The sequence below is a fragment of the Vipera ursinii genome (assembly GCF_947247035.1).
Source record: "Vipera ursinii genome assembly, chromosome: 9".
Classification (NCBI taxonomy): domain Eukaryota; kingdom Metazoa; phylum Chordata; class Lepidosauria; order Squamata; family Viperidae; genus Vipera; species Vipera ursinii.
Genome location: NC_139523.1, coordinates 1,616,376 through 1,640,766, shown reverse-complemented (window position 1 = coordinate 1,640,766; position 24,391 = coordinate 1,616,376). Strand labels below are relative to the sequence as shown.

The 24,391-nt window shown below is 45.8% G+C and overlaps 1 protein-coding gene across 1 annotated transcript in view; it reads left to right on the top strand.

Moving 5' to 3' along the window:
• The window catches only part of MACF1 (microtubule actin crosslinking factor 1), a 348,186-nt gene that overhangs the window by 147,677 nt on the left and 176,118 nt on the right, over positions 1-24,391 (top strand). Inside the window, exons 7-13 of the mRNA XM_083369263.1 lie at positions 16,994-17,160; positions 18,638-18,750; positions 19,746-19,852; positions 20,512-20,631; positions 22,414-22,509; positions 23,847-23,974; positions 24,159-24,252. Coding sequence (XP_083225389.1) covers positions 16,994-17,160; positions 18,638-18,750; positions 19,746-19,852; positions 20,512-20,631; positions 22,414-22,509; positions 23,847-23,974; positions 24,159-24,252 — 825 coding nt within the window. The remainder of the gene's footprint in view (positions 1-16,993; positions 17,161-18,637; positions 18,751-19,745; positions 19,853-20,511; positions 20,632-22,413; positions 22,510-23,846; positions 23,975-24,158; positions 24,253-24,391) is intronic.

The window sequence follows — 24,391 nt, the reverse complement described above, 5'->3', positions numbered from 1 at the left end:
CTCTTGGCCTCAGCCAAAGTTGGAAGACCTGCAACAGCAACAAGGAGTGACAACAATGGTGGAAGAGTCCCACAAGAACTGGAGTAGTGAAGAAGGAAATGAGAGTCTGTCGAGCACTATTTGGGGAGCTTCTTATACGGCAGAGAAGGGCACAGTTTCAGAGTTGTCCACGCCATCACCTATGGTGGATCAGGGGGAGCTCAAAGGGATGGAGAATCCTCTGCAACCTCCATCTCCACCAGAAACACCTGTTGTCAAGAGAAAAGATGGCATCAGCACAAAGTTCCCAGCCTCCCAAAGCAGGGTCTCTTTCAGTGGGTCAGTCTCCAGCGCTTTCCAATCCTCTTCAGGATATGGCAGTGACTCAACACATCAGCTGGTAAAGGCTACTGGGGCTTCATTCTGCAGAGAGAGATGCCCTGCCTCTGGGGGAACAGACGGACCCAATGGGAGAAGAACCATCAAGGAAAGCAGCAAGCCAGCCAAAGGAGGGGTCAGTGCAGTTTTTCTTTTCCAACTCTTTGAGACTAGGGCAAGATAGAGCAAACCTGAGGGGTTCCAACCATCCTGGAAGTCATAGATGGGGATTCGGGTTGGGATGGGATTCAGGTTGTTTTCCTAGAGTGAGTTTTAACAGCTTGCAATCTGGATAAATTGGAAGAGTCCCTTCCTGGGCTCTCATTGGGAAGGATAATAAGAGGGAATAATTTGCAAAGTTGCCCAATTTCAGCTCTCTGGAATAATTGTAGGAAATCAGTGTGGAAGTAAAAGCAATTCACACGTTTACTTAAGAGGTTTTGTGTGGTCTTTTGATCCAGGGCTCAGATCTGGATCAGAGTTCATAATGAACTCCAGAGAGACCAAATGTGAAGTAAGTCCCCATCTTCTCTTAAAGATGTGGGGCGATACACTTCACTGACCATCTCACAGGGTGGCAGTTCCAGACTTCTCTGCCTCCTTAGGAGAGAGATGTGTAGTATCTTCAACTCAGAACTGTTTGAGGCGGCATCTCACGATGGCACATCTTTTAATTTGAGGGAAATGGGGATAGGCTGGGCTGAGGCCTGCTGCTTAGAACAAGTTCTAAAATAAATGCCAATGCTCAAAGATAGTGTAGGCTGTTGGCCACTCAACTCTTTCTGTGAACATCTGCCTTCAGAGTAATCTGAAATGGAATAACTATGCAGGAAGGAAGGTTACCTTGCTTGGTCTGACTCTCTACAACAAAGATATTGTCCTTCTGACGTCCTGGGATTTGCTTTCCATCTGCCCCCACCTGCACAGCCAGGGGCTGGAGATTGCAAGAGATGTCTGGAGGCTCACAGCCGGCTCTGAGGAGCAGAGCTAAGGCCATTCCAGGCTCTCATTGTGACTCTGTTGGCAAACTGGCCACTTCTGTTGACTTTCCCTCATGTGCAAGCATGCTGGAAACCCTCCTTCAAGTCTTAAAGCAGTGTCTTCATTCCCAGAGAGTGATAGTTGCGGGGGGGGGGGGAAGTGGGGGATGATGGGGCAGTGTAGATAAAGACTCTCCAGAGCAGAGCAGAAAGCAGTGGAGGCAGTCTAGAAGCTCATCATCAGCATAGATAACCCAGCTGATATGTGCTTTTCAAGAGTAATGCCATTTAAAACAGAATAATATGACATATTTCTTATTAGATGGAATTTAAACTTGAAAAATGTTATTGTAGGGCAAAAGCTATGGAACATAGACATGTGGGGCTGGAGGTTTCCTTGTAGACCAGAATTCACTTAACGCCCAACAGTTTAAAGAACTGTTAAAGAAGACTCAGATATTAAGCTTGTCTCCTTTGATCCCAGCCCCCCACGACCCTTTCATCCATTGTGGAGGATTGGAGAAGTCATTGGCTAGGCCCAGGAGGACCCAGATTCCTGTCCCACGCCGTCATAGAAGCTAATGGTGACTTTGGCCATCCATTCATTCCCTCTCCATCTTATCTACTACACATGTTTGTTTGATTTTTAAGCTCCCCATGCTTTTGAGAAATCTGGGTTGCTTAGAGTCTGGTCTGTTTCACCATTTTGATGGGGTGAACATACCTGGATGGCTGGTAAGAGTCTTTCCTTCCTCACTGACTTTTTTCCATTTATCTATCCAACACTGATAACCAGGTAAAGTAGATCAGAGAAAGGAGAAATGCTATCAAATTTTAGGGCTGTTCCTCTTTCCCAGTGACTACTTGGTATAATCCAAAAGAGCTTTCCAGTTCTTCTTCCTCTTACCTTCCTACCCCTTGCCACACACAAGTTTGCTACTGGGCATTTCTGAAGAGATGTAAACATCATCCAGCAGAGAGAAGAGGCTGTTCTCATGTCAGTATTCTGGGGAAGGCAAAAGTCTCTTGGAATTTGTTTTGTGAAAGAATAGGCCTGTTAGAAAAGCTTTCTTGGAGACCCACAATGGATGACGTCAGTCCTCCTACAGCAAAGTATTGAGGATATCCCAGAAGGCAATAGGGAGGCCCCTTAGACGAAGAAGGTCCAGCCTACTTTGAAAGGGTAAAAAATATGAACAGGAAAATTGTGCTGGATTTAAAGGTCCGAGTTTACATATTCTCTTTCATAGGTGAATTTGGCAAGTCCTCAACCAGGTAGATATTCAATGGTTTGTTTTACGTGGACCTGAAAGTGCCACCATCCTGGCTTTCAGCTTCACGCAGATGTAGCCACTACAGATAGAAGAGACAATGCCAACTCAGTCCAGAAATTCTTACAGAGCTCTTCTTTAGTTAAATGTTCGTATCTGATAAGGGCATCCCACTTCTGGGCAAATCCCGTTTTTACATTTGGGTTGGTTGACAACATAGACCAGTTCGGGTATTTGAGAACTTGGGAAGATGCCTTTGAATTTTTGAGCATCAGAAGAGAATGAATGCATTCAGATAGAAAAAGTTTTTCTGTTTCTAAGGTGACTTTTTTGGAACTTTTAAATGCCACATGGATACAGAACAGTAATTTCTTAGGCATTGAGAATAGTGGTTAAAGGAGAAGGAGAAATTGCGGTCCTGGCTGAACCGGATTTTGTAGTTGAAATCAGGTAAATATTTTGTTATTAGGTTCACATGGCTGGAAGGTGGTATATGTGGGTGTTTGTCATTGTGCAATCCTTTCCCCAGCTAACTACAGCTTCCCAGACCTCTCACACATCTGTTCAGTCCCGAGGGGAATTCTCCCTTGCAACTGGGAGGGATGGTCAGCCAGGGAGGTCCTTCCTCTGGCCCTTTGCAGCCTCCCCCCAGGGTTCCCACCCTTTCCATCCCAAGGGGAGACCTCCAAAGAGAGTGCTCGTGTTGTTTTCACTAAGGCAGGGGTTTCCAAACAGGGGCAACTTTAAGACTTGTGGACTTCAACTCCAGAATTTCCTAGTCAGCTGAAGAATCTGAAAAGGCTACTTGGTACCAGTTTTACAAACCAGTCCATCAGAATGAGAATCCTGATCATGAAAGTAGTACATTCAGGGCAAGTGTGTCTGACATTGTGATTTCCTTTTATTTCAGAATGTCTGGCTTAATTCAGTGCAATACTTGTTTTGCAGCTGTCTTTTGCAGTACTCCTTTCAAACTTGGTTACTGTCCTATCTGTAAACAAATCACTAGTCTACAAGGACAGATTACTTACCTAGGGTCTGTAACCTGTGCTCTTCAGGCAGAAATTAGGTGTCCACTTCAGCCCTTCTGCTCTATTGAGCTGCCGCGCTGTCAGCCCCCTCTACCACAAAGATCCTGCAGGAGAAGGGCAGTGTGGACCTGCATAACAGATACAGTGCCTTTGCCAAGCTTAACAAAGACACTAAGGAGACAGGTCAAGGTAGTTCTGGGGATGATAACTCAAATAAGCAGGGGATCATTGACATGAAGAACTTGTTTTGGGCAGGGGAAAGTGTGAATCAGGTATTAACACATCAGTCATGCAAGAAGAACAAGACATCCCAAAAGAGAAGCCACCTTCTGGTTGGTGATTCGATTATAAGAGATATAAATTAGGAAAGGATACAGAGATTTCAAAAGAGGTCAGGTGTCTTCCAGTGCTACTGGCAGCAGAGACAAGAAGTGTATTTTTAAGATAGTCAAGAATACCAGCAAGGATTGTGATGTGGATGCTGTTGTACATCTTGGCAATAATGATGTGTCCCAAAAAGATCATTGTGCAGAATGAATTCCAGAGCTTGGGGCAGGAACTTAGCAGGATAGGCTGTAGGCTTAAATTTTTCAGAGGTTTTACCAGTGTATAAGGAGCGAAATGGAAAAGGCCAGCGTATAGCACAGTTCCATATGTGGCTAAAGGAGTGGTGTAAAGGAGAAGGCTTTGGTTTTATTAGTCACGATGTCTGCAGCTGGTCTAATGAAAAAGTGTACAAAAGAGATGGTTTGCATCCATCAAAGAAAGGAACTGAGTTACTTGGCAATAAATTCACAGATTTTCTAGAGAAATATTTAAACTGAACAACAGGGACAGTGTTAATTGATACAGAACATTCCTGTCCCCAGCAATCTAAAAATTATAGGGTTATCAGTGCATATAAGATAGATGTATGTCCAGATAAGAATATCAACCTTGTTGTCAAGCAAAATCAATTTTTTAATAGTGAGTGCCACACCAAGTGCACTAATCAAACAGGTGGTAAGAAAATAGGGGAACTCAGGCACCACACAGGTTATGTAGAAAGTAAACACAGGGTCAGCCATAAAGGACTCAAGTGTCTATACACCAACGCACAGAGTATGAGCAATAAACAGGGTGAATTAGAAATTCAGGTAAATGAGGACAGATGTGATATTGTTGCCATTACAGAAACTTGGTGGGATGAAACCCACAAATGGAACACACAGTTAGAGGGATTTAAAGTATTTAAAAGAAACAGACCAAATAAAAGAGGAGGTGGAGTTGCTCTCTATATAAGAAATAACTACATCTCTACAAAAATAGAGCACAACAATGATGAAAACTGTCTTCAATGCATTTGGGTCAATATAAAAGGGGGGGAATGACATTGCCATAGGTGTATACTATAGGCCACCCAACCAAGCAGAGGAAATAGATGAACTTTTTGCTAGTCAGTTAACTAAGGTATGTGGGAAGCACATCACTATAGTAATGAGGGACTTTAACTGACATCAACTGGGAGACAAATTCTGTACCAAGTGGAAGACTAAACAAATTCCTAGCAAACCTAGCAGACAACTTTGTCTCCCCAAAAGTAGAGAAGGGATCTAGGGGATCAGCCATATTGGACTTACGGTAATTTTCACTAACAGAGATGAAATGATAGAAGGTGTTGAAGGCACAGGAACCTTTGGGGGGGAGTGATCATGCAATATTGGAATTCAACATTATGCAAGCACAAGCAATAGAACACAGTCAAACTAGAGTCTTGGACTTTAAGAGAGTTAATTTCAATAAACTTAGAGAGAGCTTGGGAAGGATTCCATGGATAAGAATCATCAAGGGGAAAACAACCCAAGAAGCTTGGGAAACTTTGAAAAGTGAGATAATAAAAGCCCAGTCTAGCACAACACCAACGAAGAAGAAAAATAACAGCTCTCAAAAGAAACCAGCATGGCTGCATAAAGAACTCTCTGATAAGTTGAAAGACAAAAAGGACAAATATAAAAAAATGAAAGGAGGGACACATAACTAAGGCAAAATATCAGCAAACAGCCCTTGCCTGCAAAGATGAAGTCAGGAAAGCTAAGGCTTAAAATGAACTAAGGCTTGTGACAAAATTAAAAAATAAGGAAAAAAAAATTCCTTCAACATGTAAAAACCAAGAAAAAAGTTAAGGAAATGATTGGTCCATTAGTGGGAGAAAGTGGCAAGAAGGTGACAAGCAACAGGGAGAAAGCAGAAATACTTAACTCGTTTTTTGCATCCATCTTTACACAAAGGGACAAAACAGTCCAACCTATCAAAAACAGTACTGTAAAAAACAGATTAGAAACACAAGTTAAGATAGACAACAAAACGGTAAGTGAGCACCTGTCCACCCTAGACAAGTTCAAATCACCAGGACCAGATGGATCACACCCCAGGGTTCTGAAGAAACTGGCAGACGTGATCTCAGAACCACTGAACTATATCTTTCAAAGATCCTGGAGCACTGGTGAACTATCAGAGGACTGGAAAAGAGCTGATGTAGTTCCCATCTTCCAAAAAAAAGGGGGGGGGGAATGGATCCAGGAAACTACAGACCTATCAGCCTGACCTCAATACCTTGGAAGATTCTGGAAAAAGATAACCAATCAGTGAACACCTAGAGGCAAAAAAAGGCCAACATTACTAAAAGCCAACATGGGTTTGTCAAAAACAGATCATGCCAGACAACTCTTATTGCATTCCTTGACAAGGTGACAAAATTAGTGGACCAGAGGAATGCTGTGGATATAATTTACTTGGATTTCAATGAGGCATTTGATAAAGTAGACCACAACCTACTACTTGATAAGATAGAAAAATGTGGGTTAGACAGCATCACCACCAGATGGATCCTAGCTGGCTGACTGGCCGTACTCAGTGTGTGGTCCTCAATGGAACTGCATCTACATGGAGGGAAGTTATTATTATTATGTTTTTAATAATTTGAATGTATCTATGTTAAAGCACATTATGTTAAAGCACATTATGTTAAAGCAGTTATGTTAAAGCACATTATAAATTTAGTTAATTTTATAATGGATATTAGTTAGAATATGATTATTATATCTATAACCATGTATTCAGCTCTGGGAAGTGGGGGAGAAGGGGGGTGGTTTGGGGTGGGTGGGTTTTGGGGATATGTATTGTAAAAAAATTTTTTGGTAAAACTTTAATAAATAAAAAACAAAACAAAATGAATTTCAGTGGTGAAAAAAGTAAGGTTCTACATTTAGGCAAGAAAAACCAAATGCACAAGTGCAGTATAGGTGGTACCTTGCTCAATAGTAGTAACTGTGAGAGGGATCTCGGAGTCCTAGTGGACAATCCCTTAAATTGGAGCCAGCAGTGTGCTGCAGCTGCCAAAAAAACCAACACAGTGCTAGGCTGCATTAACAGAAGGATAGAATCAAGATCACATGAAGTGTTGATATCACTTTACAATGTCTTAGTAAGGCCACACTTGGAATACTGCATCCAGTTTTGGTCACCACGATGTAAAAAAGATGTTGAGATTCTGGAAAGAGTACAGAGAAGAGCAACCAACCAAGATGATTAGGGGACTGAAGGCTAAAACATATAAGGAACAGTTGCTGGAATTGAGTATGGCTAGTCTAGTGAAGAGAAGGACGAGGGGTGACATGATAGCAATGTTGCAATCTCTCAGGGGCTGCCCCAAAGAAGAGGGAGTCAAGCTATTCTCCAAAGCGCCTGAAGGCAGGACAAGAAGCAACGGATGGAAACTAACCAAAGAGAGAAGCAACCTAGAACTAAGAAGAAATTTCCTGACAGAACAATTAATCAGTGGAACAACCTGCCTTCAGAAGTTGTGAATGCTCCAATACCAGAAGTGTTTAAGAAGAGACTGGACAGCCATTTCTCTGAAATGGTATAGGGTTTCCTGCCTGAACAGAGGGTTGGACTAGATCAGGGTAGGCAACCTTGGCTCTTTTATGACTCGTGGACTTCATCTCCCAGAATTCCTGAGCCAGCATGGCTCAGTATGGAAACCTCTCCATTTCTCCTCTGCGTGGCTGGCTCAGGAATCCTGGGAGTTGAAGTCCACGAGTCATAAAAGAGCCAAGGTTGCCTACCCGTGGACTAGATGATCCCCAAGGTCCCTTCCAACTTTATTATTGTTATTATTGTTGTTATTAAACATTACTGCCTATACTTTGCAACCATAAAAGCAAGAAATTTGAGGGTTCTAAATTTCACCATCTGTTTTAAAATAGAGTCTCCACCAAGCACCAGCAGATGTGACTATTATTTCTAAGGAAAAAAGTATCTATTTTTTAAATTTTAGAATTCTTATGTTATCCAAACAAGCATGCTGGCTTTCATCATGGAATTAACTTTCCAATTTATAACAAAATGGAACTTTACAATGGAACTGAATAACTCGAACAGAATAGAGCTGGAAGGGACTTTGGAGGTCTTCTAGTCCAGCCCCCCACTTAAGCAGGAGAACCTATACCACCTGAGACAAATGACTGTCCAGCCTCTTCTTAAAAACCTCCAATGATGGAGAATCCACGATTTCTGGAGGCCAGCTCTTCCATTGGTTAATTGTCCTCACTGCTAGGAAGTTTCTCAATTCCAGGTTGCTTCTCTCTTTTATCAGTTTCCAACCGTTGTTTCTTGTCTTGCCCTCTGGTGCTTTGGAGAATAGTTTGACCCACTCTTTTTTGGGGCAGCCCCTCAAATACTGGAATACTACTATCATGTCACCCCATTTCTTCTTTTCTTTAGACTAGTCAAACCCAAGTCCTGCAGCCGTTCTTCATATAAGTCTCCAGGCCTTTGATCATTTTAGTTGCTCTTTTCTGAACTTTTTCCAAGGTCTTAACAACTTTTTTGGAGTATAGTGACCAAAATTGGTTGCAGTATTCCAGGTGTAGTCTTACTAGGGTTTGATAAAGTGGTGATAATACTTAGCGTGATTTTGATTCTATGCCTCTGTTTATACAACCCAGGATTGTATTAGCTTTTTTGGCTGCTGCTGCACATGACTGGCTCATAATCAAGTGATCATCCGCTAAGACTCCAAGGTCCCTCTCACAGTTGCTGTTTTTGAGCCAGGTCTCGACTAATCTGTACTTTAAACCTTTGGTTTTTCCTACTTAAATGTAAAACTTTGCTTTTCTCCACATTAAAACTCATTTTGTTGGATAGGCCCATTGTTCCAGTTTGTCAAGATCTTTTTGGATCCTGTCTTTGTCTTCTGGGGTGTTGGTTACTCCTGCCAGTTTGGTGTCATCTGCAAATTTGATGATTTCCCCTTCAATTCCCTCATCTAAGTCATTGATGAAGTTATTAAAGAGTACTGGGCCTAAGACGGAGCTTTGTGGTACCCCATTGCTTACTTCTCTCCATGTGGATGTAGTACCATTGAGGACTACTTGTTGAGTACAGTTTGTCAGCCAGCTGCAGATCCATCTGGTGGTGATGTTGTCTGTCCCACTTTTTTCTAGCTTAGTAAGCAGCAGATTGTGGTCTACTCTGCCAAATGCCTTAGTGAAGTCTAAGTATACTATGTCCACAGCGTTTCGCTGGTCTACTAATTTAGTGACTTTATCAAAGAATGTTATAAGATTGATTTGGCATGATCTGTTTTTGACAAACCAGTGTTGCATGCTGTTTATAACTTTTTTTTGCTTCTGGTTGTTTGCAGATCGGTTTTTTGATTATCTTTTCCAAGATCTTCCCAGGTATTGATGTTACACTGATTGGTCAGTAGTTTCCTGGGTCCGTTTTTCCCCCCTTTCTTGAAGATGGGAACCACATTAGCCCTTTTCCAATCTTCATGTACTTCCCTGGTGCTCCAGGATTTATGAAAGATATGATGTCCTGAGATAACATCTGCCAGCTCCTTCAGAACTCTGGGATGTCATCTGTCGGGTCCCAGTGATTTATATTCGTCAAGGTCAGATAGGTGTTCTCTTACCACTTTCTTGCTTATTTTAATTTTGGTTTCTAGTTTATCTTTTGCAGTATTTTTTTGGTATTTTGTGCTATAATTTCTTTTTGTGTGAAGACTGATGTATTGTTAAGCAGTTCTGCTTTCTCCGTACTGCCTGTTACTTCCTTGCCATCTTCTCTCTTTAGTGGACTTACAGTTTCCTTGACTTTTTTGTTATTAATATGGTGAAAGAAAGTTTTTTTATTGTCCCTGATTTCTTTGTTCATTCTGAGCCTTTGCTTTCCTGACTTTGTCTTTGCATGTTCTGGCTGTCTTCTGATAATCAGCCTTAGTTACGTGTTTCTCTTTCCATTTTTTGTACTTGGTAGATAAATATGCCCAATCCCCAGGGTTGTCAAGCTCGATTTCATTGAGGGCCACATCAGCATTGTGGTTACACTTGGAGGGGTGGGGGGCGTGGATGTGGCCAACTGAATGGTTGTGGCTGGGTGGGTGAGGCCAGCTCAACATCACTTGCGTCGGGGGCACCTGTGGGGGGCTGGGTGGGGCTGTGGGGGGGATCTGGGGTTCTCTGGAGGGGGATGGGACTAGGCTAGGCACTGGTGCCTGGTCCACGAGAGGAACCTTGCCATCCTTCTCAGGCCACATAGGTTGCCCGGGGCCCCAGGCAGCATGGAGTCAGGTACCAGGCCCGTCCCTCAAGCTCCCGGGGAGGGGAATTCCGGCTGCCTCTTGGGGATGGGGAGCTCCCTACCCTTCCCGTTTGCCAGGACCGTCGGGTGTGGCACTGGGCGGGAGGCTCCTCCTGCCTGTGCAGCGCAGCTGGAGGGTGAAGTTGGATAGTGGGGTCCAAGCGGGCAGGAGCTGTGTTGTGGTGGTAATGGCGACCAATTGGGCTGCCATGCCACAGCCCCACTGTCCATCTTTGCTTCTCTGTGGCTGGGTGGGGCAGGTGGCCAGCTGGCTGCCCGGCACATCCGGTGGGCCATATCGCATGCCTTTCCCTCCCTGCGCCTCTGCTCCACCTGCTACGTGGAGGATCAGCCCGGCAGCCGCGGTGCTTGGACCCACTTGTGCTGCATGGGCTGCGGGATCCTGCAGTGCAGGCTGCGGGCTGATGTTCCTTAGGGGATCATTGAGTACAGCTTGGGTTTGGGTAATTTGGCCCCCCAGCAGGACTTCTATGGAACAGTCAGTGGGCCGGTGGGGTGGGAGTGCATCAAGTCCTTTTTGCTAAATACACCCCGGCGGTCTTGGTACTCTTTGGGGATTTGAGGGCTTGCCTCCTTCTGTTCCTGGGATGCAGCTTTCATCTCCTGTCTGGGATCCTGGCCCGCCTGGTCTCCTCTGACTTTTCCCCAGGTTTGTCCGTCGTATTTTTAACAGCCGCCTCCTCCAGTTCACCTAGGGGTTTCATTTCAGCAGCCAAGCTAGCCCCAGCACCAATGGTCTCTCCATGCGAGGGGCCACTATAAAACTCAAGTATGTGCTCCCATCTGCAACTCCACCGGTTCAGTAATGAACGTAGCTATGGAGCCATCCAGCTGACAGAAGGCCACTGGCACCTTAAGCTGCTTGAGTCTGATCACTAGCTTCTCAACTAGGGCAGGGCTGACCAGTTATCTGGTGCAACCCGAGGCCAGGAGAGCCGGCAAGTTTGCCTTGAGTCCCAAGGATTGGATCACTCGTTCTATGAGAGTGATCACCGGGGTGATGGGGCCATTTACCGGTGGATCGTCGTCGAAGTCGGTTTCCCCAGGGCACTCCACCAGGTTGGTCAAAGTTCCATTGCCATCCCTGGCGGGGGCAGGGAGAGAACACTACAACTTGTACCCTCTTCAGGGCCGTTTCCCAGATTTGCTGCAGTGGCTTGGTGGGTTTCTTTGTGGCCCAGGTTATTTCACCAGGCGGCTGGCTCTGCACTCAGCCACGCAGTGCCCCTCCCTTCCGCCCTTGAGCACTGCTGTGGGCCTTGGGTGCTCGATGGTTTTGGGCTGTCCCGCTTCTCCGGGGTGGGGGGGCTTTTGTCACGGTCAGTGCTTGTTCTGTGCTCGTTGTGATGACAGGTAGACCCATGACACACACCTTGCTAGCCATCTTGCAAAGAAATAGGGGCAAGCACATTCACTCCCCTCCCCAGGAATTTTCTCCAAAATTCTGTGCTCCTTTAAAATACATTTTGAAGACAAATTCTTGTTTACCCAGTTGACAGTAGAACTGGTAGGAAAGCAAGGGAGAAGTGAATTATCTGACCTGAAGAGACTGAAATGTCTCCAGGGCTCTGGATGAGTCTGGGCAAGAGACCCCCACTTCTCCTGGCTGCCGGCTGAGGCAGAGTTTGAGCCAATTATTGCTTAACAAGGCCAGACAAAACTTGTGATGCCCTGAAGCAGAAGAATTTGCCGTAAATTGTTACATATCCTGGATTTGCCAATTTGGTTCCCCGGGTTACTTTCTCTCCTGAAGTGGAAGTGGGTGAGGAAAAGCCCAAAGACCCTCTAAGGCAGCCCCTCCCCTGAATCTGGTCTCCTTGAGAAGTGGGGGACCGCCGTCCTGCTCGCCTTACTGGAACAAGCTGCTCTGAACCTGCCACCCATTCCCCACCCCCACCCCGTAACTTCCTGCGGTGGTTTTTCTGAAATGAAAAGACAAATGGGCATCCTCTTTGCTGAGCCACCTTTCCTTCCAGCGCAGCTCATGTTGTTGCCTGTTCACACATTCCCTTTCCTCTTCACATTTAATTAGTGAAAATCTAACAAGCAGCTGAGTGAAGGGAACCTCATCTCTTTTGTCGGCACTCCTCTGCAGCCTGAAAGGGCGCCTACTTGTCAGAAGTGGTTGACAACCTTCTCCCTCTCCCTCTCCCTCCCTCCCTCTCGTTAGGAATGGGGTCACTGGGCCATGGCTTTGCCTAGGCCTGCTTCTGACAGTTGGTGCAAAAGGGATGAAGGCAGCTAGAGTGGGAATGTGGAGGTGGGGACAGGGGAGCCTGACAGTTGCCTCGCAGTACCTCAGGAGCCTCAGCCTTTACTTAGGTCACCCCTCCTGAAGCCAGGAGCCCTTCCCCTCCCTCTTGGCCTCCCTCCCCTCCCTCCCAGGCATCGCCTTCAGTGCTGGAAGGTCAGCTCTGACAACGGCTCCATTGCGGCTCCATTGCGTGCTCCAAGGCCGGAGCCTGAGGGAGGGGAAGTCCAGGCGCTGATGTTGTTTTCTGCTTTACCCTGTTCTTGCTTTCTCTTCTCATTGAACGTTTTGATTTCTGGAACGTGAAGGGGCTGATCGTTTGGGAAGCAGAGGGCACTGCCAAGGTGGCAGTAAAATTGTCAGGCCCCAAGAACCAAGGAAAACACACAAAGTTACTTTCAAACAGTTCCTTTATTATTTCTCAGCTATCGATAGAAAATTACTTGGGCCATTAAGATATATTGTGAGAATTTCTAGGGAGGAGCCATCTTAGCCCTCTTCCTCCCAACACATCTAAACTTTGCTGTCTCTTGGTTCCCTGGAATGCAGCCCCTCCCTCCTGGAAATCCAGACTACACTCTACCACAAAAATCCAGTATTTTCTCCCCTAGATAAGCCTAGATAGGACCAGAACTTGTGGAGTCGCAGTTGTTAGCTTTTGTTTATTGAATTGCATATCATATTTAACCCCCGTAGATAGGGCTCGCAACTTGGGAGTCCTCCTAGATTCGCAGCTTACTTTGGAAGACCATATAGTGGCTGTGACTAGGGGGGCCTTCGCCCAGGTTTGCCTGGTGCGCCAGTTGCGGCCCTATCTAGACCGGTGTTGTGACTCAGGGCCAGCCTGTGGGTCCGACAGCCGGGTCCGATGTATCGGAGGACTCAGATGTGGGGGAGGAGGGAAACGAACCGGCTGATGATGATTTGGAGACTTTGCAGAGTCCTCAGCCGGGAACCTCTTCTCAGCTGTGTGAGCCCGAGAGTGCGGAGGATGATGACCCACAGCTGGCCCTGTTCAAGGACGCCCGACGCAGGAGGCAGACGAGCAGGGACAAACAAAGAAAGGCTATGGGACTCCTCGGGAGGAGGCACAGGGAGACCACGCCCTGAGCTCTCTATAAAAGAAGTGTTTGGGGAGGGGCTGGTGGCTGAAAGCAACTTTTCCGTTTGAGAAGTCAAGCTCTTGTATTCTTGTAACAGTGTAATTAAAACTTGGCAGAAGCCTTTTGGTCTTGGACGCTTTCCAGACTCTTCTTTTGATTAGGGGTGCGAGAAGAGGGCTGGTTCAGAACAACCGGGATGCCCTGTGTACGGTCACTCATGCGCTCGTGACCTCTCGTTTGGACTACTGCAACGCTCTCTACATGGGGCTTCCCTTGAGGACCACTCGGAGGCTCCAACTGGTGCAGAATGCAGCCGCGAGAGTTGTGTTGGGAGTCTCCCGATACTCCCATGTTACACCTCTGCTCCGTGAGCTGCATTGGCTGCCAGTTGTCTTCCGAGTGAGATTCAAGGTTTTGGTAATGGTTTTCAAGGCCCTACATGGCATGGGTCCGGAGTACCTCGGGGATCACCTGCTGGGATCAACTTCCCTCCGCCCTGTGCGTTCCCACAGAGAGGGCCTCCTCAGGGTGCCACCGGTCAGAGAATGTCGATTGGTGGCCCCCAGGGGGAGAGCCTTCTCTGTGGGCACCCCAGACTTATGGAATCGGTTGCCGGTTGAGCTCCGGACGGCGCCCGACCTTCGCTCCTTCCGACGCGATCTGAAGACCTATTTATTTGAACAAGCCGGCCTGCCCTGATGGGGGATATATTGGGGTTTTTTATTGTGGTTTTTTACATTATTATTTATTGTTTTACCTCGGGCTTTGTATTTAATTCTCTTTTTAACTTTTGTACCTTGCATTTTATATGTGCCCTGTTCACCGCCCTGAGTCCTTTGGGAGAAGGGCGGTATACAAATATAATAAACTATAAACTAAACTATAAACCCAGGCTTGTTGAACAAATTATGATTAAGGAAAGTTTTGTTCAGCAGACTGTAATGTAATCACTCTAATGATACAAGGGTTTGGATTCATGCTCATGTTTTGTGTAGCGAGAGTAAGAAATAAGCCGCCTTTTCACAGTTGTTTATTCAGTGAAGATGTAACACTTAACTGTTATGGAAAAAGATTGCTGTTCATAAGCAGTTAAAAACTGTTTATAAGCAATCATTAATTGTATTTGATTTATGGATTAGTACTGAATCAGATTGAAAGCCTAGTGAGGAATATTTATGTTGGAAGTATTTCATCATAGATGAACAAGACATCATAGTCTTGTTCTAATTATAATTCTACCTTGTGTGTTAATGCTTAATATAGTAATTATTTTAGCTTAAATAAGTTTTCTTTTAATATATGCTCATCTGGAAAATCAATTTGTACAGCAGAATATAAATAACCTAATTGATTCAGGTATAGGATCTTGTTGGCAAAAGTTTACACACTGTATTGTCTATATCTGGATCTCCGACAGATAAATGCTTCATCATGCTTTTGTTCCCCCTCCGTTGATATCATTCTCCCTCAATTCTGCAACTGCTGAAGGTTAAGCTCCAAAGGTATCAAAGTTGGAAAGGTAAAGCAGAAAGCATCCTGGGGAGATCTGAGTCCTCACTGGTTTATCTGCATATGCCAGGCAGCAGCTGGGGAGTGAGAGCTACTGGGTAGTTGCAGGTCAATGCTAGACCACCACTGGCTGCAACTGGAAAGATTTGGTAAGGCTCTAAGTCAGCTTCATCCCTTGTGGGAGAAAAGGATACCCAGGTCGGCTGGCCTCACTCACCAAGGAGAGATGGACAGTGAGGGTGAAGGAGCTTGAGGGTTGGTTTCTTAATGTTTCGTCACCAGGCTAGGTAACATCTTCAGCGGCGTTTAGGGGAATGTCTGTCTGAATGCTCTTCTGTTTATAAGGGTTTCAGGGGTGGGTGTGTCAAATAAGGGTCTTGTGATGGGTCAGGAGTGAGTCATCAGAAAGGCTTGTGAAGGGTCTTGTGATGGGGAGGTTACATCAGGGTCCTTGGAAGGTGAACTGCTGGGGGAGGGAGAGGGGGCTTGTGTGGATTGGTTGAGGTTTGGTGCTGTTTCTGGTTGGCTGTGGGTCTGATTTGGATTCTGAGGGGTTCGTAGGCTGGTTGTAGTAATGTGTGTAATGTGTGTGTTGATGGAATTGCTTGTGGGGTGCCAGGCTTCAATGAACTCACCAGCATGGCCAATGTTTTTAGTGTTGCTCCGATCGATCTGGTGTTGTTTGGTGTCAGTGTGGGTAGAGATTAAGGATTTGGGATCGTGGTGTTTGACTGCCAGCCATTGTTCGTGGATCAACAGTGACTTTGGCTGTCACCGGGTTAGTTTGCTTGGTGATACACCCAGTAAGGGCCAAAGTAGTGTTGCACAATGGTGCTGCTTAGACCAGGTAGCAATTGTGTGTGAGCAATACAATCTCAAGGCTGGGAAAAGGACAGTCCCAAGCCTGCTGACTCAAAAAAGCAGGAGGAAGAGGCTAAGATTTAAACCTTGTCTTAAGATATAGGGCTTGAAGAAGTTGGTAGTGGATGGCTTGGCCTGTCTGTTTGGACAAGACTAGAAAACAGCTTGGTGACTTTTTAACTTTTGCTTTTTGATCTGTGACAAGTTCTGGGTGAGGGAGATCCTAATGCCACCCTCTCTTCAAACTCTGTTGAACTGGGCAGCTCTGAGACATTTGAGTCTCATCAGAACAGGAGCTCTTATGCAGCCAGACCTAACTTCTTTCTCACTCGGTGTCCCTGTTTTGTCTTCGAGGGGAGAGGAGGCACCTGCCTATGAACTGCAACCTAGCTTTTTATGCAAGAATAAAGGCTGGGATTGTACAGTGGACAGGGAAGATGGAAGCAAGAAATTGGCAGTCAGGAGACAGTTGACTGTTATCTCATCAGTGACAGCTTAGGTCAGGTAGAAGGAAACCTGGGAAGGACTATTTCAAATCATTCAGATGAACTCCATCTTAATAAATGAGTGCAGAGCATTCCTTTTGTGGTTTCCAGACCCTGCCTTTACCCCAATCTAACGTTAAAGAGATCTTTCTAAAATCTGAGTAACTCTTGCTTCCTTGAGCTCGATCAGTTGGGTAGGCTTGGTAGGATTTTTATATCATAATGCATCACATAGTTTCCTCTTCCAGATGACAATTCTCTCTTGTTTTGTTGGGTTTTGTGAAGAAAACTGCCCCAAAGAGTCACATCACATGGATCCATCTCATTTTTCCCCCTTGAAAAAAAAATCACCCAACACAAACCACCTGCTGCACAACCTCAGGAGTCCTCTTGTCTCAGTACCTGGCTGGGCCTCCTCTGCTACTGGAACACGGGGCTACTGGGCTGCTTTGTGGGTATCCATCTAATGGCCTTGCGGACCTGTTTGTCTCTTTCAGATCTCTGACATCTACATCAGCGGAGAGTCAGGGGACATGTCCGCTAAAGAAAAGCTCCTTTTGTGGTCACAGAAAGTAACGGCTGGTTACGTGGGACTCAAGTGCACCAACTTCTCTTCCTGTTGGAGCGACGGGAAGATGTTCAATGCTGTCATCCATAGATATCGGTAGGTAGAAGCCCTCTCCTCCATCTCAACCATGTAAGGAAAATTTGTCCAAAATAGGCGACACTTCTAATGCTGGAATGAGCCTTATTTGTATTTTGCAACTGGATATGTCCGGGGTGTCAATGAGCTCCCAAGCCAAGTTCCAAGTTTTACTTTGCCACTTTTTCTGACTAATCGATTTCATTGAATTCAACCTTTTGTTGAATTTTATTTTTTTCAACCTTTACTGAAAGATTTTTTGTGTGTGCAACCAGAAGCAGTCTGGAAGCACATTAAAAAGCTGCCAGCTCACCTGCCTTTTTTTGCTGCCATACACTTAACCCAGCTCTATGTAGAGGCCATAAAGAATTTGGGATGAAAATCCTACAGCCAGCCAGACCCCTGGATGCCTCCAAAGTGTCACCGAGGGGCTTCCCCACCGCTTCACCCCACCAGTTCCCAAAGCTTTTCTTGCAAGAAGACCTCTCCCTTCGCCCAACCCTCCTCTCTACCAAAGTCAGACGAAGGGTTTGGTTTCTGGGGGTTTTTCCCCATCACCCCTTTTCACTCTGAATAACAGTGATGTGCTGGTTGGGTTTGATTTATTGTTTTTGTGCCTTTCCCAAACCACCTGGAGACTGTTTAAAAAAAACCTCTGAGAAAATACACTAAATAATGCTAGTAATTTATTAGCAGCCGATGCGAGTGCTTCTACTTGTAGTAATAATAATAGTTTAAGAGCACCCACAGAGCTTTCTCTGAATGCCAAACAAGACCAACAACGCTAAAGACAGGTGAGTGGCCCCACCTGAATGCACAGGCAGCCACTCTGAGATGTGATTCTGCAGCTTCTTCTGATTCTTCAGAGCTTCACGTGGGCAAGGCAACCTCCACTGAGTGTCAGTTATATCCACCAACCCCAGTCAGTGCAACTCATCATATTAGGATGAGAAGGAATTAGCTTGCCAGCATCAAAACATTTGGGCTTGCTTTGTTTTCAGGCTCTGTGGGCTAAAATCCCAAAGCCGCCAGTCAACACCACCAGGAATATAACAATGAAAACGGATGTAATTTTCATAGGCAATTTTTGGTTAGAATCTCCCCATGCTGAGAAACTTTAGAGTGATTCTACTTTAAGTTTTGAAACTGCTCCGATGGCAGGGATTTGGGAGGTGGGTGCTTAAGCAAACAGGTAACCTTTGTATGAAGAGACCTTTGCTTTCCAAAAAGGAGGATGGAGCTGCCTTTGCACAAGGAGGGCTTTCCTGTTAGAGAAGGGTGCCATCGGCATACTGGCCTTCTCAGTACGCCTTCCTCAGAAGTTAACCATTGACGGATGTCCCTTGGCAAATCTCCTACATTCACAGAGGCCTTCTGGTAACCTGTTTGTCCCCAGGGGGAGAATGGGATGAGGCTGTTCCTTCTCTTCTTTAGCAGATGTGTACTGCTTGCTTGCAAGTGCTGAATCATTATAGTTTGGTTTATCGGTTTCCTACAGACCGGATCTTGTGGACATGGAGAGAGTTTACATTCAAAGCAACCGAGAGAATCTGGAACAGGCCTTTGAGATTGCTGAACGGCTGGGGGTCACCAGGTTGCTGGATGCAGAAGGTGATTGAGGGAACAGTGGTGGGAGGTTGTATTTGGTGGAGATAAGTTAAGAAAGCTGGGCCCTGGAAGACGAGAGAGTTTAGATGTGGAAGTGACCAAACCAACTAGGTTTACAACACTGGCAGGTTTCCAGGTCAGGTAGGACCCTCCTTCACTTCTCAGCATCCTGGTGTAGCTTGAGAAGTTTAACCAGGGCCTCCTCCACAGCCTGAGCTACCCCCGTGTGGTTGCTTAACATGACAGTGGGCGAGGGAGCTGGGATTGTAGCTGTTGAGTCAAATAGTCACAGTGGTGCCTTGCATAACAAAGTAATGACTTATGCCCCAAATTGTAGGTTCAGTTGTGGTCATATGTTGGGGACTGCTTATATCTAGCGTTACTGATTTCCAAAGCACTTTTAAGAATTTGCTTCCATTAAAAAGCCAACATTGCCCCAAGATGCATCTAGGTCTCTGGGCTTTCTGGAGACACTTATGGATTAAAATAGATCTGCACTGATTCCTGTAGAGCAGGGGTTCCCAACCGGGGGTGCGAGATGATATTCTAGAGGTGCAAAAACTTGGTTTTTCAAAATTATCGTGTATATGCATAATTCGTTGCTGTTATTTCAAACTTTTGTAACAGGTGTGAGAATATATCAGAAGCGTTCTAGGGGTATAGAAAAGGTTGGGAACCGCTGCTGTAGAGCCTGAAGCTTACATTTAGTCCCAGTCTGAACAGTGCATCCTATAGCCTCTTGCGAAGTATGCAACTTGAGATTACAGATGGTGAAAACTCTTCCTTAATTACTCTGCTGAAGAAGGCGAGAGAATGTTATTCATTGTATGTAAAAATCACCACTTCAGGGCAGAAGAGAGAAAAGAATATCGTCCTGGTTCATAAGAGAATTTATATTCCACGGTGGAGCACACCATAACCTTGAGTCCCTTACGTGAAATGTGAAGTCATGCTGTTGTGAAAAAGCTTTAGACACAGGTCATTTTTATTTTTTTCAGATGTTGATGTCCCTTCACCAGATGAAAAATCTGTTATCACTTATGTGTCTTCAATTTACGATGCCTTCCCCAAAGTCCCGGAGGGAGGAGAAGGAGTTAGTGCCACTGTAAGTTGTGCTACTCTTTGTTCAGCCTGGAGGTTCACTCAACGTTTTGCTTTTCCGCAACTTCTTAGCCCTGTTATTTCCAAGTGAATGCTGTCACTGTGTACCTGTACGGGGAAAGGCTGATGTGATAGCCAAGGCCTTCGGTCAACTAAAATGTGGACTCACACAGTAGAAGAACCGTTTCTAATTCTTTAAGAGCTGAGTTGAAGATAATCGGAAAAGTTGCTGTCCAACTTCAACTTTTCTCATCTTTATTCTATGTCTGAGATGCGTTGGGAGAGAATTGGCCGTTGCGGTCTGGGTCGTCTGGCAGATGTCAGGTTAGACAGTCAGCTGTGTTTCCATGGGATCCTCTTCCTTGCTTTCCGCCTCTTGGTGGAAACTCGGCTTTGAGGAAGTAAGGATTGTTCTTCGGCTTCCTCTACTGCCTTGATAGGCAGACACTGAGATCCCGTCTTGCCCAGTTGTTCCTCAGCTGCACCTGGACCTTGGCACTGGCCTTGAGCCATTTTGCAAAGCGAACAGACAGTGTGCATTTCGGTGTTTATTTTTTCTTTTGTCCCATTTTGACGGTTCTTCTTCAGCAGGATGTTTTTACCTGGTGTTTCCTTTCCTATCAATGCCACTTGATTGTCCTTGATTTTCCCTTTTTCTTGTAGGAAGTGGACACAAAGTGGTTAGAATATCAAACCTGTGTGGACACACTCATCAGCTGGATCAAGCAGCATACGATACAGATGTCTGACAAATCTTTTCCCCAAAACCCTGTAAAGCTCAAGGTAAGTTCTGACCGGTTTTCCTCTTATCGAATCTGGAATAGTTTCTGATTTCAGTTGCTGCACCGTCATTTCTGGAAGCTCCCGGTTGATTCTATGGCTTTGGTTGAGCTTAGTCGTGGATCACATCCCAACTCAGAGAGTCAGTTATCTGGGCTTGAGGACACCAGACTAGAAACCAGGACCCAGTGAGTTCCAGTCCCTCCTTAGGCCGTCACTCTCTCTCAGCGTAGCCCACCTCACATGGTTGTTGTTGAGGGCAAAGTAAGAGAAGGAAAGTATTGGGTATGTTTGTTATTTAATAAAAGTAATAAAGGCATAATAATTTTATTTTAAAAAACTGAAGGCCCGATCGCGACAGCCCTGAAGTAAGGTGATGCTTTTTGTTTTGGAGGGGGTCTTAGAAATAGTTTTTTTTTAATCTCTGTTTTCTGACGTGCCATCTCTATTCGGGCTCCGGCCTGGGCACAACCATGAGTGCTCCCAATCAGAGGCAGCACAGTCTCTGGAGTAGCGGAAAGCAGAGGAAAACATTTGGCCACAAGGGAGGAGACCTCTGGTTGTTCACTGCTATTGGAACTGAGGCTGGAGGGAGGCAGGGAATTGGTCCTCCTCTAGGAGTGACGGTGTCATCTGCAAGGCTGCTGTTGTGGAGGAGAACAACTTCTCACCTCCCCTTTCCTTTGGGGCTTCTGTCACTAGAAGCAGAGAGAGGAAACAGAGAGGAAGCGGGATTAGTTGTTTAGGAGGAAGGGGAATGTGTGTGTGTTCTTTTGTGGGGGGGGGTGTCGTCCTTCTGCTCCTCTTGGCAGCTGAAGTGGAATGAAAGACTCTGAGAAGCATTTGGCTGCCTGGCTTTTCCTGCTTTAGCTAAGTGCCAGGAAAGTGGCTTCCGCTGGTTGTTTATTTTATATGCCACCGCAGTCCTCGGACTTTAGGGGATGCGCAACATCATCTAAAACCCACCTTAAAACATCGGAATGGATAAAACAGATGGTTGCCCCCAATACCTCATTGAAAGGCCCTTTGAAGGGAAAAAAAGATTTTCAGCACCTGTGAAATGCCAGAAGGGGAGGGCAGCCTATTAATCCACCCTATGAGGACCACTGCAGAAAATGTCTTTTTGTGGGGGTGGGAATCTCTTAGCTATCTGGACTGGGCAGGCAGCTCGGACATAATAAGGCAGATTCTGATGTACCCTGGCAGTAGGCCATGTGCGGCTGTATAGTCGCTATTTTGATTGAATCCTGAAAATCACTGGTAACTGGTACAACAATGGGCATCGCTCTGCGTGAGCAGATTTTCCCAGCTAATATCCTGGCTGTAGGTTCTGCACCAAGAACAGTTTCTACGTTAACTGCATTAAGGGCAGCCCCACTTAGAGAGTGTTGCAGTCGTCTGCTTAGGATGTGAGTTCTTGTTTGATTTAGAGTCAGGAACAAGAATGATCCAGAGGAACGTAACAAAGAATAGACGGGCCGCAGGATTGCAGGAAAGAAACTAACAGTTGGGAAAGGATTGAGCAGAAGGTCCTGGGAAGCTGCCTTCTGCCGAACGAGGCATCAGTCTGGCTCTCTGTCAGAGACTGAAGAGGCCAAGAAAGGACTGAAAGTCAACAAATAATCAAGAGGCAGAGCCAGTTTTGGCAGCGAGAAGGGAGCTGTAGGGAAGCTACCCTTTACGATCTCACTTCTTGCTTCTAAGAACTTTCTGCAGATCAAAATATGATGCATCCTGCCTTCTTCAAGAAACACGATTCATGGATAAACCCCTCTGATTTTGCAGGCACTTTATAACCAATACATCCACTTTAAAGAAACAGAAATCCCAACAAAACAGTTAGAAAAAAGAAGCATTGAAGAGTTATACAAATTGCTGGAGGTAAGAGACTTGCATTGTATTGTATTGGGGTATCTTATAACAAGGGTCAAAAGGGACGCGGTGGCTCAGTGGGTTAGGACGCTGAGCTTGTCGATCAGAAGGTCGGCAGTTTGGCGGGTCGAATCCCGAGTGCCGTGTAACAGAGTGAGCGCCTGTTACTCGTCCCAGCTTCTGCCCACCTAGCAGTTCGAAAGCACGTAAAAATGCAAGTAGAAAAATAGGGACCACTACGGTGGGAAGGTAACAGCGTTCCGTGCGCCTTTGGCGTCTAGTCATGCCGGCCACATGACCACGGAGACGTCCTCGGACAAACGCTGGCTCTTCGGCTTTGAAACGGAGATGAGCACCGGCCCCTAGAGTCGGAAACGACTAGCACGCATGTGCGGGGGAACCTTTACCTTTACCTTTATAACAAGGGTCACAGATTACCGCTGTGATTTGGTAATTTGACTTTTAATGGATGGCCCAGAATTTCAGTTCTGCATTCCCTTAAATCTGGCACATGCGTGTCAGTTACAAGTAAGCGCTGGGCTCCGTTTGCACACAGTTCCCCCAGTGAAGTTTTATGCCATGAACCAAGTCTCTGCTCTAATGCTCTGTAGTACTAAATATGCAGGCCCAGCAGCAGTTTTCCTGGGAAGACCGTTTTAGGGGAGTGTGGAGGATTAAGGAAGGTGGCGGATCAAGCCCTTCTTCCCCAAGTAGGTGGCTGCCAAATTCTGGGGCACAACTATGCCTCCCTCTCTTAGCCTGACCTCTGGCTGCTGCTCCCTAATTGTTTTCCATGACTGAAGTTTAGTTCAAACTCAGCTCGGTGAATTTACACCATGCCCACTCTCCCTTAAGTTATTTAAGACTTTTCTTATCTCTAAATTTTGTCCAAACTGTATTTTTGGACAAGATACATTTTTTGCAGAGGAGAATTTCCTGGTAGGTAATTCTCATTATCTCCAAAAAAAACAATGGATGGAAACTAATCAAGGAGAGAAGCAACCTAGAATTAAGGAGAAACTTCCTAACAGTGAAGACAATTAACCAGTGGAACAGCTTCCCTCCAGAGGGTTGTGGGTGCTTCATCACTGGAGGTTTTTAAGAAGAGACTGGATAGTCACTTGTCTGAGACGGTATAGGAACTTCTGCTTGAGCAGGGGGCTGGACTAGAAGACCTCCAAGGTCCCTTCCATCTCTATTCTGATTGATTGATTTGCTGCACCTCAGCCTAGACAAAAGAACGCATAATTTGGGTCTCAAAGCCCAGGAGAGGACCTCTTTCTACTGGATGCGTCTCTGGTCAGGCTCAGGAGAAACGGCTCTTCCTCCTCTGTTGTGTTTTCCAGGTCTGGATTGAATTTGGTCGTCTGAAGCTGCCGCAGGGCTACCACCCCAACGACGTGGAGGAAGAGTGGGGAAAGCTGATCATAGAGATGCTGGAGCGCGAGAAGCTGCTGCGACCGGCTGTGGAAAGGTGACCCACGTGCTGGGCAGTGTGAGGGCTGGGGAAGTTTCTTCACTATGTTGCCAAGCCTGCTTAAGTTAAACTCTTGTCCTGCAAGAAAACAAAAATAAACATGAAATAAACGTTCTTTTACTTAGAAAAAGAAGTGACTCATCCATTCTCTTAGAAATAGTGACTGATGTTTATTTTGCAGACTGGAGCTGCTGCTGCAGAGAGCAAACAAGATTCAGAATGGGACCCTCAGCTGTGAGGAAAAACTCACCTTGGCCCGGAACACGCTGCAGGCCGTAAGTCTCTGCTCTGGGTCTCCCTGTGGTCCTTCTTCACTTCCTCCCTTGCAGCCACTGGGGGTGGTCTCCCCTTTGCTCTCTAGGGGCCACGAACCTTGCTTTCTAGCCTTTGAAACAGTCTCCCATGTTCTTGGAC